At 43.1% G+C, this 13,291-nt stretch overlaps 1 protein-coding gene across 10 annotated transcripts in view; it reads right to left on the bottom strand.

Annotated features, from left to right (window-relative positions):
- The window catches only part of MAGI2 (membrane associated guanylate kinase, WW and PDZ domain containing 2), a 1,445,467-nt gene extending 1,436,366 nt beyond the window's left edge, over positions 1-9,101 (bottom strand). For 5 of the 10 annotated variants that reach the window (XM_055133407.1, XM_055133431.1, XM_055133421.1 and 2 more), the window contains exon 1: positions 8,483-9,100. In XM_055133407.1, coding sequence (XP_054989382.1) covers positions 8,483-8,783 — 301 coding nt within the window. In that variant the 5' untranslated portion in view covers positions 8,784-9,100. Of the gene's footprint in view, positions 1-8,482 lie in introns of all 10 variants that reach the window. The other 5 variants (XM_055133450.1, XM_055133456.1, XM_055133463.1 and 2 more) reach the window with 3 other exon arrangements.
- Between the last annotated feature and the right edge of the window lie 4,190 nt (positions 9,102-13,291).

Genomic DNA, 13,291 nt, shown 5'->3' with positions numbered 1-13,291 from the left:
TCAAAACACATAATTGATTTTTGTACTTTATTTTAATCACACATTCCCTAAAATCTATTAAATGACAATGTAAAGTGCTAACAGCATTTATTCGACTTGTAATCCATGACATTTTAAATAATTCAATTCAACATTTGGAAAACCCATGTTTTAAGAAACTAGTCAAATACTATGTGATGTGAATGACAGGTAAGTATGTATAATTTTTGTTTTCTTGTTACTCTTGGTGATGCTCAGAGGCAACTCTTGGCTTGGGCCTGGGGGTTGCTCTCAGTAGCACTCAAGAGGCCATGTGGGGTCAGTGATCAAACACCGTCCTCCTACATCCAATGTATGTACTTAACCCACTGCATTATCAGTCAGCCCCACATTTTTGAAAAATACACAAATTTGCTTTAGCCTCATATGTTTCACTGAGAAGCAATAAAAACCTTGATTATTGATGGAAAACTCTCTTATTTCACATGCACGAGTTACATTAAAGGAATTAAAAAATACAAAAATGTACTCAAGTTAAAAAGTAAACAAATCAAAAAGATTTAATTACATTAACAAGTATCTACTATCTTTTACTTCACACTATAAAGGTTCATGCTCTTTTTTTCTTCTGATTTATTCTTGGGGATGTGTTTGGACATATATATGCCTGCTTAAATACTTATAGACATATACATTTACACATAATATCTATATAATGTGAGTTATGGTTTTGACAATTAACTATATCAATCAAAATAACTGACAATAACAAAATTTCAGATGTATTTTTGTAAAAATCACATAGCAAAATATTTTCAAATTAGAATAAGTCATGCAATCACCGGATATATTTGTGTAAATCTTTGATCATTTGTCAAAGAAAAAATTCTCTGCCTCTTACAGACTGTAAAATAGTCAATAGTATAGCATATTAGATTTATAATATTAATACAAATTTTTAATACTAAAGAGTCCCAAACGAAATTTTTTTAGAAAACTGATATGTCAAAGAACTGGAATTATTTAAACTATTCATAATTCTCTATGGTGATATTAGCATTTAAAATATTTTACAAATGTATTAACCACAATTATTAACTATGTGCATTCAATTATTATGAACTACTATTAAATTATCTATATAGAATTAATTACAATGCACTTTTATCAAAGGAAATATCATATTTCTTTCATGAATTTAGAAGACAGTGAATTAGAGGGAACAAAACCTTTTATTTTTTTCTCTTTGGGTCACACCCGGCAATGCGCAAGGGTTACTCCTGGCGCTGCTCAGGGGACCATATGGGATGCTGGGAATTGAACCCGGGTCGGTCCCATGCAAGGCAAACACCCTACCTGCTGTGCTGTTGCTCCAGCCCAGGAACAAATCATTTTTAAAGTCATAGTAAGATAGCCTTAAGATTACTGTTGCCCTTCATACTTGGGGACTTCTAGTACAATTTGAAATTGGTCCCTACATAGAGGGCAAAGAAACTGGAGAAAAGAGGCAGAACATTCCAGACTGGCATATAGCAGTTTTAATAAGCCTGGAGAATTAATGAGATCATATCTGGAGGCCACTATGTAAGTAGATAATCAGAGTCATCAACCAGAACCTTAAATATTCATATAGTTTAACAGAACATAGTCATCAATACCCCCCATAAATTCTTATATATTCATATATATATATATATATATATATATTCTCCAGTCCATATATATATGGACTGGAGTATATATGGACTGGAGTGATAGCACAGAGGGTAGGGCATTTGCCTTGCACATGGCTGACCTGGCCAACCCGGGTTCAATTCCTCAATCCCTCTTGGAGAGCCCGGCAACCTACAAGAGTATCCTGCTCACAAGGCAGAGCCTGGCAAGCTACTCGTGGCATATTCTATATGCCAAAAACAATAACAACAAGTCTCACAATGAAGACGTTACTGGTGCTCGCTCGAACAAATCAATGAACAACGGGCGACTGTGCTTCAGTGATATATATGTATATGTATATATATATATTTTAAATTACTGTGAGATATATAGCTACAAAACTGTCCATGGTCTGGCTACAGTCAGACAATGTCTCAACACCCATCCCTCTACCAGTGTACATTTCCCACCACCAATGTCATCAGTATCTTTACAACCTCCTACACCAACCCCCATAATCCCTATAAGATAGGCCATTTTCTTCTTTTTCTATCTACTTTTGGGTATTATGGTTTGCAATACAGATACTGAGAGGCTGTATATTTGGTCTTTTACCCACTTCCAGCACGCATCTCCTATCCAGAGTGATCACTTCCAACCATCATTGTCATAATCGTCCATTCTCTATCCCATAACACAACTGCTTTCTTACTCAGCACTTAAGTCAAACTTCCAACTGTGAACCAATCTTCCTGGCCCTTGATTATACTGTCTTCAGGTATTAGTCTCATACTATATATATCTTTTAATATTCCACAAATGACTGCAATCATTAACCATTCTTTGGTTAATCTAGAATTATTAACCATATATTTTTACCTCAATGCATAAGTTTCTTTTATTATAGCTTCTAGTGTGGAAAAGACAAGTATAACATACTCCAAGGACTAGAAAATAGAGAAGAAACATTTGACTACTCTGTCTACTATCTGGGTCAATCAGATGTCCTGTCCTCTCCATGATATCTTCCAATGACCCTATTCTATGATTCCATGCTTCCTGCTATAAATAAATAGCATGTGTAGCTAAGAAAGATTTTTAAAATAATACAGGAAATTGGGGCCTCAATGTAGAGATTGTTATTTAATTCTAAGGTTAAACTAATTCAACTAAAATGATGAGGGCTTGATGGTGTGTGTGCGCGTGTGTGTGTTTATAGAGAGAGAAATAGATATAGATATGGATATATTGTTGGTTTCTTTATCTTAAAATACTTAATACTGAGAATTATTTATATCAAGCTACTGACAATGTCACAAATGTAAACTCACTGAATTTGATATACATTTTCTTTTTTTTTGGATATACATTTACTTTATCTCATTTAGTTAATTGTAACATTTGTGAATCAATTCCATTTTGCTATTGTTCTTCTTTATAAGACACCTGGTTGAGAAGAAGATATTTCTGCCTTAAAATGTACTTATATTTAAGTATAGTCAGGTGTAAAGAAGTGTAAATAAATTCTTAATCTTAAATTAGTAAACTCTAATAGGATTTCAATTTTTGTCAAGTTTAGAGTAACAGATTCAATACAATCACCAACTATTGAGTAGGGTACAAAAAGGTAAGTTACCAGGTGAAAATAACAGTATAAAGATAATGCAAAGTAGTAGACCTTTACATATAAAGGAGACATTAGTTGGAGTCGCTTTTTAAAAGATGAAATATATTGGGGCTGGAGGAATAGAACAGCGGGTAGGACATTTGCCTGGCACTCAGCCGACCCAGGTTCGATTCCCAGCATTCCATATGGTCCCCTGAGCACCTCCAGGGGTAATTCCTGAGTTCTGAGTCAGGAGTAACCCTTGTGACTCAAAAAGCAAAAAAAAAAAAAGATGAAATATGCTCTATTCTACTTTTTGGCATTACTCAATGATTTTTTAAAATAACTCATTAATTAAAAATTAATCTACATAAAAACTTCAAGATGACTTAAAAATTTTACTATTAGTTGATCATTTCATATCTGACAGGTACTCTCCAATTAAGAGAAAAACCTCATGATTGTTAAAAATATTTCATCATGCCACTGTCTCTAAAGACCAAAGTGTTTGGAGTAACATTCACTACTATTATTTACATGATACTGATTATTTACAAGCTACTCGTTTAAGAATGTAATTTATCTACTATGGTCAGAGTACTACCCCAGGTTATATAATTTGCTTATACAGTCAACACCAAGTGATATACTCAAGATTCAGACCTGTCAGTCTTCCTGGGAGAGTGAACATTTAACTTCATATTCACCTCCTAAGAGAAAAGATTCAGTCAAGGTCGGTACGGCATTTGAAAGCCATTGTTTAAAATACAAGAAGCCAGGATTGTCAGATGTGTAATAATTTTGCTCTTTATGAAAGTCAATGCATGAGTTTCAAGCAACTAAAATGCAAAGTGAGCATAGTAAATGTGTCGAAAGATTGCACAGTATAAATATTAAGTACAGAGATGATGGCACTTAAATATCTTAGCTGTGATTTCACCCTGAGATTACTTTCATTCAAACCAAACTCATTAAAAAACAGCTATATTTAATTTTGAAAGTCATACTAACATTATAATTATCTATATTATACTAAAATACCTACAGAAGCAGCACCCAATAATTACATACAATTCTTTCAACTTGTTCTGAAAGAGTTAAGATATTTTATTTATAAGATAATTAATGCATCAATGTTTTAAAGCAGTTTTTTATTTATTAATGAATAAAATTCACAATCCTCACATTTCTTTAAAGTAAATTTAATTTCTGACAGAATTTAATCCAATTTGTGTTTCCCTTTCAAAATAAAAAAAGTGGCAAAGAGTTTTAACTGTGATACTTAGCCTGAAGTCAGCAAAGAAGAAAGCATGACTTCGATAAATGTGGGTCTACTCTCCTTTGAAGAAGGTCTTTGAAAGGAGCAATAGAGGGGAGTGATGTTCCTCTTCTCTGGAACTGAAGTTCAAAGGCCTTATTTGGCCTGTCTTCCACATAGGAAAAAAATTTTTTTTTTAAGTTTTGCCTTTTATTTTCCGTTGTAAAATTTTAAATGGAAAAAAAGTTCAGACTATGTAGGTCCCCATGTAGTATCAGATATTATAGCAGCCATCGTGTGAAGAATGTAGGACATAATAACCTATGTAACAGGCTGCTGTGATCTTAGTGGCACACTTAAATGAAAAGAAACATTTAGCTTGGATCTAAGCTTAGACTACCTCAGCACAGACCTCAAAATCACCTTATAAACTTCCCCCAATTAGGTCTAGGTGCATTATTGAGATCAGGTACAGGACTCATAAATTCCTATTGGTTAAAAATATTTATTATTACTACATCATGGTAGATTATTTTAAAAAAACATGGTAGCAATAAATGCTATTTTTATTTATAATTTCTCTGGAATCAAGGGATACAGATTAAATGGAAATATCTGGAACTTAATTAAATGGCTTTCAGAAATGTTTTAAAGATAATAAAGTTGCAAAAACATTATGTATCTCTTTTGTATAGTGGGACTAGAATTATCTATTAGGATGTTATACTACTATAATAATTGACAATAAAATTTATTATTTTAATTGATAATAAAAATTAACTGAACACGCCAATTTTACCAGATACTTTTCACAGATACTCTTGTTATTCCAATGTCTTATGTTTTTTTCTTACCTTAGTTTATCCGATCGTTTACATAGTTTCTGTATATCTAATATTTGACTAAAAAGACAGTGATCTCCTGAATATTTTAAATATACAACTGCTAAGGAAACCATGTTTAGGTTCTTAACCTATGCTAGTTTGTTGGATCATTACAGATAAAACTATTGAGCTAAGAGTTTCTAAACATTTCTCCTGAAATTGCAATCCGCAGTGAAATCCAAGACACACAGGCAAGGTTATCCAAGGTTCTAAAACTTTCACTTTGCATATGATGACAAGTAAAGGGAACCTATTCATCATTTCACAAGAAATGCATTGCAACAAGGAACAACATACATGAATCACCATTTTTAGAATATGCAAGAGAATTACACTCTCCACAAAAGCTTTAAAAACTAATTAGTTTTCTCTTTTAATCAATATTGGTTCAGGAGGTGAATCAGTTTTCTGTAGGAACTTATGAACATCATTGGGAACAACAATCAATGTTCCAGTGAAGTCTGGAACTGAGTGTTAATATTGAAAAGAGTTTTCCAGAAAATTTTACTTCATATGTATATCCCATATGTTCTAAAAACAACATCTTCCAAATAAGATGCAACATAGAAGTTGAATGATCAAAGACTTCCTTGAATCAGTCCTGGTAGAATTGGGGCGAGATAGATAGTGGGTTAGGTAGCTGCCATGCAGAAGCCAGACCTATATCCTGCCACCTTATAAGGTCCCAGAAGCTCGCCAGTAGTGACCTTTGAGTGCGGAGCCAGGAGTAAGCCCAGAACACCTCCAGGTGTGGCCCCAAACCCACCAAAAATAACCATGACAGAATTTATAAAACTTGTTGCTCATATCAACATCCCACATAGAAGTCTAGGCATATGATCAGTGTTGACCTCTTCATGAGAACCCACAAAGGCAGCTGCCACTCTGAATTCATAATATAGACCAGAGTACTTTGAGCTCATCTTTAAAGCTAATCTGCTACACAGCCCATCTTCTCAGAAAGTAAATCCTTCACCCTCTATTTTTTATGCATATATTTTACTTTCTCGTATGTAACATAATGGGACTATCATATCTTAATAGTATTTTCACTATTCAACAAGAACTTCCATGTCTTTACTTTTCCAATAATTCCCACTGGATTTTTATTAGAATATATCTACAATAGTCAATACCTATTTCTTTTTCACTTCTAGTCACGTTAGCTGGGTTAGAAATGCAGTGGTGAGAAAGAACTTATTAAAATGTGGCATTCAGGATTTCCTCTTTGGAATGCCCCAGTTCTTTTGGGATGTGTTTACTTTTGCTTTCTTAAATAAATGCTCTCTCTCTCAAAACACACAAAAAAAAAATCGCAACAACATGATAATCCCTGAAAACAATAATAGAATAATCACCTCCCTCATTAGGATTCCATCATTAGTCCAGTTTAATGATGCATTAACTTTGCAGCCAAACCTATTACAAATACCAAGCTCATTTCCCCCAAATCATGGTCATTGTGTGGTGGATTTCATGAATTTAAAGCCAGAATTTCACATTTATATTTACTGTTGGAAGTTAGAATCGTTACATCAAATGTTAAACCCCAATGCCCATATTTGAGTCTCGATCATTTCAGGTTGAAAATACTAAGATACTCTATTTGCCTTCCACCTTACTCATATTTTATTTTGTACTGTGCTGAGCTTTGTGGGTCTATAAATCAATGTTTACAGAGATGTTTTCACCTCAAGTATCAGTTATTAATAGCTAAAAATCCCCAATGAAAAGGGTTTCGTGTAAAGCAATTTACACTTAAAGAATTTCATCTGAGACTTTCCAGTTGTTTACTTTTAAGACTGTTTTCATGAGGAACATCTCCAAAGAGTGTTTCTTGGTGATGGTTTACACAATTTGATAGTACTGCTGTTCAGCGTGCAGGCGAAAGGCTGTCAAATTGAGGTGAGGCAGACCACAGAACATCATTAACAAACCTTCATATTGATGTGAATATGCACAAATACATACATGCCACGCACGAGATGTGCAAGTGGGCGACAAGACCTGTGTAGTCGTGCATGGAAAGCACACCACTACTTTATTCTGAAGTCCTCCTCTTTCCAAGAAACTTTCATCTCCCCCTCCCTCTGTTAGGATGATAATTTCCTTTTAAGCAGAGTCCGTGACAGAGGTCTCCGAGATCCCCATCGCCCTAAGATCTCATCACGGCCCTAGCGCCCCGGGCTCAGGTTCCCTTAAACCCGGCTGCAACTGAGAGCGCCCGAGCTGTAACCGGCTGTTTTTCCAGCCTGCTTCTCCGTAGACACACGCCCCTGCCCTCCCTCTCCCCAAACCAAACGCCTGGGAATCCGGCCACCCAGCACTTTCACTCCACGCTGGCAACTCCGAGTTCAAGTACTTTCGGGTCAACCTTTCTCTCCTCTCCAGTCCCTACCACTCGCCTCTCCCTGCTGGCCACCTCGGGGTGAGCGCCCCGGGTTAGTCAGTGTGCACGTGACGCGCGGTGCCCACATGACACAGCCGTGGGCGGAGGGGGGAGGGGTACCGAGGGGTGCAGCCGGGAAAAAGTTCAGGACCCAGCGCTCAAGACTGGTCCAGGAGTCCAAGCAATCCGCTCCCTCCCATCTCTGTCACCAGCCGCTCCGAGGTGCCCAGGGCAGGCAGAGGACCGAGGCATCTGCCGGGCTGCGCCCGGACCCCGCCGCGCAGCTCTCCCGCGGCCGCGCCACCCTCTGCTCCTCCCCGCCCTGCTGGCGATGCTGCTGCACCCTCAAGTTGTTCCTGCCTCCCTCCCGTGCGCCAGCCTTCAGTCTTCCCTTCCTTCCCTAAACAGCTCCCCATGCACTGCAGACAGAGCCACTGACGCACATTCAATTTGCCCTGGGTGCTCGGCTGCACCTCTGAGGTCAGGCCCGGCCGTGCACCTTCTCCCAAAGCCGGGGTTCTAACTGCGCCAACAAAGTTGCACCGCACACCGCAGCCCGCCCCTCCTGGCCCTGGAGCCCCCCCACCCCCCAGTTGGGTTCCTCTGCCCAGCTCCCTTGCTCTGCCCCTCTGCTGTCAGGCTCACCCCGCCATCACGCAAACACACCCCCTTCCACATGCAAACCCCGCGGGCTCGGCCGCCGAGCTCACCTTGCTTGACACACTTGAGCCGGAGGGGGTCCTTGCAGTGTTTGATCACCGCCAGCACGTCCCTGATGGTGAGCCCCGCCACGGGGGTCTCGTTCACTTCCAGTAGCAGCTCCTCTGACACCAACTTGCTGCCGCTCTCATAGACCACCTTGCCGGGCTTCACCTCCCCCAGGTAGGGGAACTGTCCATTCTCGGCGCCCCCCTTCAGCTCAAAGCCCAGCTGGCCCTCCGGGTTCCTGCCAATGACACTCTCGTGGACTTTGCTAGTCCAGTGGCTTTTCTTTTTCAAGCTTTTGGACATGGCAGTGGGGTCAGGATGGGGAGTCGTCTCCGTTCTTGAGGGGCTCCTGGAAAGGGCTGGAGGACTGGGGAGGAGGTGGGGAGGGAAGAGAACGAGGATGCCGGAGCCAGGGGAGGTCAGGTGGAGGGGGGTGGGGGGGGAGCCGAGCCGACTTTGCCTTCCAGTCCCCCAAGCTCCCCCCAGTTCGGGGCTCTGCCTCTTCTTGGGATGGAGTGTGGACCAGGCGAGCGGAGGATGGAGAGGGACGGCTGGGCAGAGACAGGGGAGCCCGGCTGAGGTGGGGCTGTCCCTTGAATGACACTCAGGGCGCTGTGGCCCCGCAGCGGAGACGAGCCGTGGCGGCGGCAGCCTGAGCGAGCGGGAGCCGAGCTGGAGAGCGGCCGGGTGGGGGCGGGGAAGGCGGGTAGGGATGCCGGGGGCCACTCCTGCGTGGTGCGAGTGGGAGCGCGCGCGCCGGGGGTGTGTGCTTAGCGGATATCCATGGCAGCTGCAGCCGCCGCGGCGGGGTCCGCGTGTGAGCGTGCGTGTGTGTGTGTGTGTGTGTGTGTGTATGTGTGTGTATGTGTGTGTGTGCGTGTGTGTGTCCGTGTATGTGCGCGCGCGTGCGCGCGTGGGGACGAGTTGTACAGTAGGGGCGGGAGGGGAGGGCGCGGGCCGGCTGGAGCTGCTCGGCCCGGGGCTCGGCGCGCCCGCCCGCCCCCTCCCTCCCTCCTTCCCTCCGCCGCTTGACCCGGTAGTGAAGGCGGAGAGAGAGGCAGGCTGGGTCCGCCCGGCGGCCGCCGAGAGGAGGCGGGAGCGAGCCGGGAAGGCGGGGAGCCCGGGCCCGGCGCGGGGAGGCCGGCAGGGAAAGGACCTCTCGGAGCGGGCCGGCCCGGCTGCCGCACTCCCCGGGGGATGCGCCGCCTCGGCTCGGACCCTGCCGCTGCAGCAGCCCGAGCGCGAGCGGGAGATGCTGCGGCGCGCGCCGGTGCGGGGCGCTGGACTGTCGGGGTGCGGGATGCGGGCGGGAGAAGGAGCGGGACTGCGGGGCGGGCGGCGGGCGCCCTCTGGAGGGCCTGGCCAAGGGGGGTCGCGGCTGAATCGAACTCTTCCTTGAGAGCTCCGAGAGTCCCCCCGCACGGTGCGGCGCAAACTTGGAGCTGGCGGCTGGTACCCAGAGCGCGGGAGGGGCCGCCGCAGCGCCTCCGGGGATGGGGAGGGTGGGGGCGGCCCGGCCGGTACTTGGCGCCCCGCAAGGACTGAGGGGATGGGAGGGGGGGAGTTCAGTGGTTGGAGGCGATTCCGGGGATCCAGGGGGAGGAAGGGACTGCCCTTTCCCCGAGCTGAGACGTGGGGAGAAGGATGCTTCTGCAGTGAGTGGGGTCCGGGTGGCCCTGAGCCGCCTTCGCCGAGAAACGGAAAGTTTATCCCGGTAAGGGCGACCCCGACCTCGCCCAGGACAGTCCCCAGACTCGGCCGTGGACATTTGGGAAGCGACTTGAGAACCGATCGCCTGGCCGGGACAGCTGGACCGGAGGACAAGACGGCGTTGGAGGGGAAGCCAGTGGCAGAATCTGTGTTGGAACTCGGCTCCCCGACCCACAACCCGGACGCTGTTTTCCTTCAAGTTTGCAGCCGCGGCCGTGGAGAGCAGGGGCGCTAGACGTTAAGACAGGATTTTTTTTCCCCAATCCCTGTAACCGGTAAATGACTTTCCTTTGCTTTACTTAGAAGTGATTCTTTTGAACCTTCTTCCCTCGGGAGGGGAGGGGCGTCCGGGAGGAGGGAGGGGAGACACAGCCTCACACCCACTCTTCTCTTTCAAACAAGGGATGGAAAACACTTAGCACACAGACTTCTTGCTGGTGTCTGAGCTGAAATTGGTGTGGGAGGCACGAGGCAGTTAAGACAGAGAAATCGACCCAAACAGAAGAGCAGGTGTGATTCGAGCCCCGCTGCTTAGCAAGAGCGTGATCTTGGGTAAATTGTTTGGCCTTTCCGTTTCTTTAACTGAAAAAAAAAAAGCGGGGGGTGGGGGGGCGAGTCAAGAGTACTGCTCTTAGGGAACTGAAGAAATGAGGTAATGCATGCCAAGTGCTTTCCAGACCAGAAATGTAATCCCTCAAAATGGTAATTTCCTTCTCTCCTCCTCAAGTCTAGTTCACTCTTTAGGAAAGGTGGTGAGAAATCAGATTTAGTCAGAACTAGAAAGTATTTTTTTTTAAATCTTGGTTTCAGCACATAACTGTGTGTCTTTGCCTCCCCTCCCCGGTGAGAAAATCTATCCCCGGTAAATTGACTGCTGGGATAAACTGATTTTATTCAGTGTACTAGGGACTGTGTCAGGATCTGAACTAAGCTACAGTGCCTAGGATTGGGCAAGGCCCTGGGTCTCAAGTGTTAAGGCCCCAACTCTGTAAGTTGTTGCAGACTTTCTGACTATTTTGGAGTGTCGGATTCAGACTGATTTGATGACCGTCTCTTCTCATAACCTTCACATTAACTTTATTCTCTGTCTCCTTTGCCCATTCAATGCTTGTGTCAAGAAAGAAGACATTGATTGTGGAGGTCTCCTACAGACCATGACTCTAGAAATTGCCTGACATTAAAAAAGAAAAATATTCTTGGAATATGAAAAGCTGAAGACAAAACATGTGTGCATTCAAACCTTCGAAGAGTTATATGAAATAAATGCTTGCATCAGAATGTCAAGCTCGCCATTGAACTGTGGTGCCTTCCCCCAGCTTCTGTGTTCTTTTTCTTATCACAGCAAGCCCCAGAATTCTCCCACTGATCTTTGGATTACTGCCCTCACTTTGCCTGGAGTCACTGAGGCAAAAGAAACCTTCAGAGAGTTTACCTCCACAACGTTTACCTTTGTTTGCCAAAGACTTTCCTGCTCAGTATGATAGCCAACATATATATATATATATATATATATATATATATACACATATATATAACAGCCCGATTGCCCTTAATAGCAATAAAGCTACAGTGTGATTTACACCCTGAACCTTTCCCTGCAGGATCATGCTGATGCCAGGAATTTGCCTAAACTTATTTCCTTCCCTATCTTACTTATTACTCTGGTAACATATGTCTTTCTTGTAGATGTTTCTTTAATAAATCACATGTATACAATCACACCTCAAGATCTGATCCTATGCATACTGACTTAAGATTGCTATTCCATTTTACACTGAGGAAAATTTTATTTCCAGGTAAAATCGAGGTATTTTGAATTTCCTGAAATCCCATTAAAATAGGCAATTTTGTGTTTTGATCTGTGTGTGACGGTATAAAGCCCCTATTCCAAATTCTGTATTAGAGTTAAAGTTCCTAATATTTTTAAATAGTCTAAACAGAGACACAAAACTCTACAATGATTGGTCAACAAATATAAAAGTTATATTAAGAATCTCTTGTAGGGGGTGGGGAGTAGGGGATGATGGGAAGGAACCTGGGGACACTAGTGCTGGGAAATGTACACTGGTGGAAGGATGGGTGATGGGATACTATATGACTGAAATCCAATCATGAATGCCTTTGTAATGCTCTAAAATAATAAAATTTAAAAAAGAATATCATAAGTGTTTGAGTGTGCAGAATAAGGAACCATGGGTAGTGAGGTCAAAGAGTGTGGTATAATTCACTGGGGAGAACATTCATGCCCCTGACTAGGAATGTAAAGGCATCCATGTTTTATCAGGGACATATATGGTCAATCTGGTTTTAGTCATGGATGTCCTGCATGTTAAGGTTGTATTGGACATTTATAAATTTCTTTGATTTTCTAACATATTCCCTCATACTTAGTAGTTTAAAATACAGGTTGGACAGAGAGATGGCTCAAAAGGCTTACTGAGCACATGCTTTGCATGTAGAAGGCCTGGTTCAGTCATCACAAGGATGTGGTCCTGGAACAACCCCCCAGCATAGATCTGGCAGTAGGCTCTAAGTACCACTGAGTAAGGCCCCAAAATAAATGTAAAATGTGTGGACATCACAAATCTGTCACTCTCACTCATCCCATTGCTCATCGATTTGCTCAAGCTGGCACCAGTAACGTCTCTCATTGTGAGACTTATTGTTACTGTGTTTGGCATATCGAATTGCACCACGGGTAGTTTTCCAGGCTCTGCCGTGTGGGCACGATACTCTCGGCAGCTTGCTGGGCTCTCTGAGAGGGGGCGGAGGAATCGAACACGGGTGGGCTGCATGAAAGGCAAATTCCCTAACCGCTGTGCTATCGCTCCCACCCATCACAAATCTACTGGACAAAAATTCTAAAATTAAAGCCATGTTACTTCTGGAATATTGTCTAGAAAAGCATCATATTTATTTTGGGGTGTGGGGTTAGTGCACAGAGCGCAGTTATGACCCTGACCTCAGGGATCATTCCTCGTGGGGCTTGGGACCATACAGAGTGCCAGGGATTGAACTTGGTCAATTGTGAGTAGTACAATCACGCCACCAGCTATGGTATCTTCCTGACCCTCAGAATTGTATTCCTTGTATTTCTCTAT

Source organism: Sorex araneus, chromosome 1 (genome assembly GCF_027595985.1).
Source record: "Sorex araneus isolate mSorAra2 chromosome 1, mSorAra2.pri, whole genome shotgun sequence".
NCBI classification, from domain to species: domain Eukaryota; kingdom Metazoa; phylum Chordata; class Mammalia; order Eulipotyphla; family Soricidae; genus Sorex; species Sorex araneus.
The sequence above is the reverse complement of the archived record's forward strand: the minus strand, read 5'-3'. Positions and strand labels throughout refer to the sequence as shown.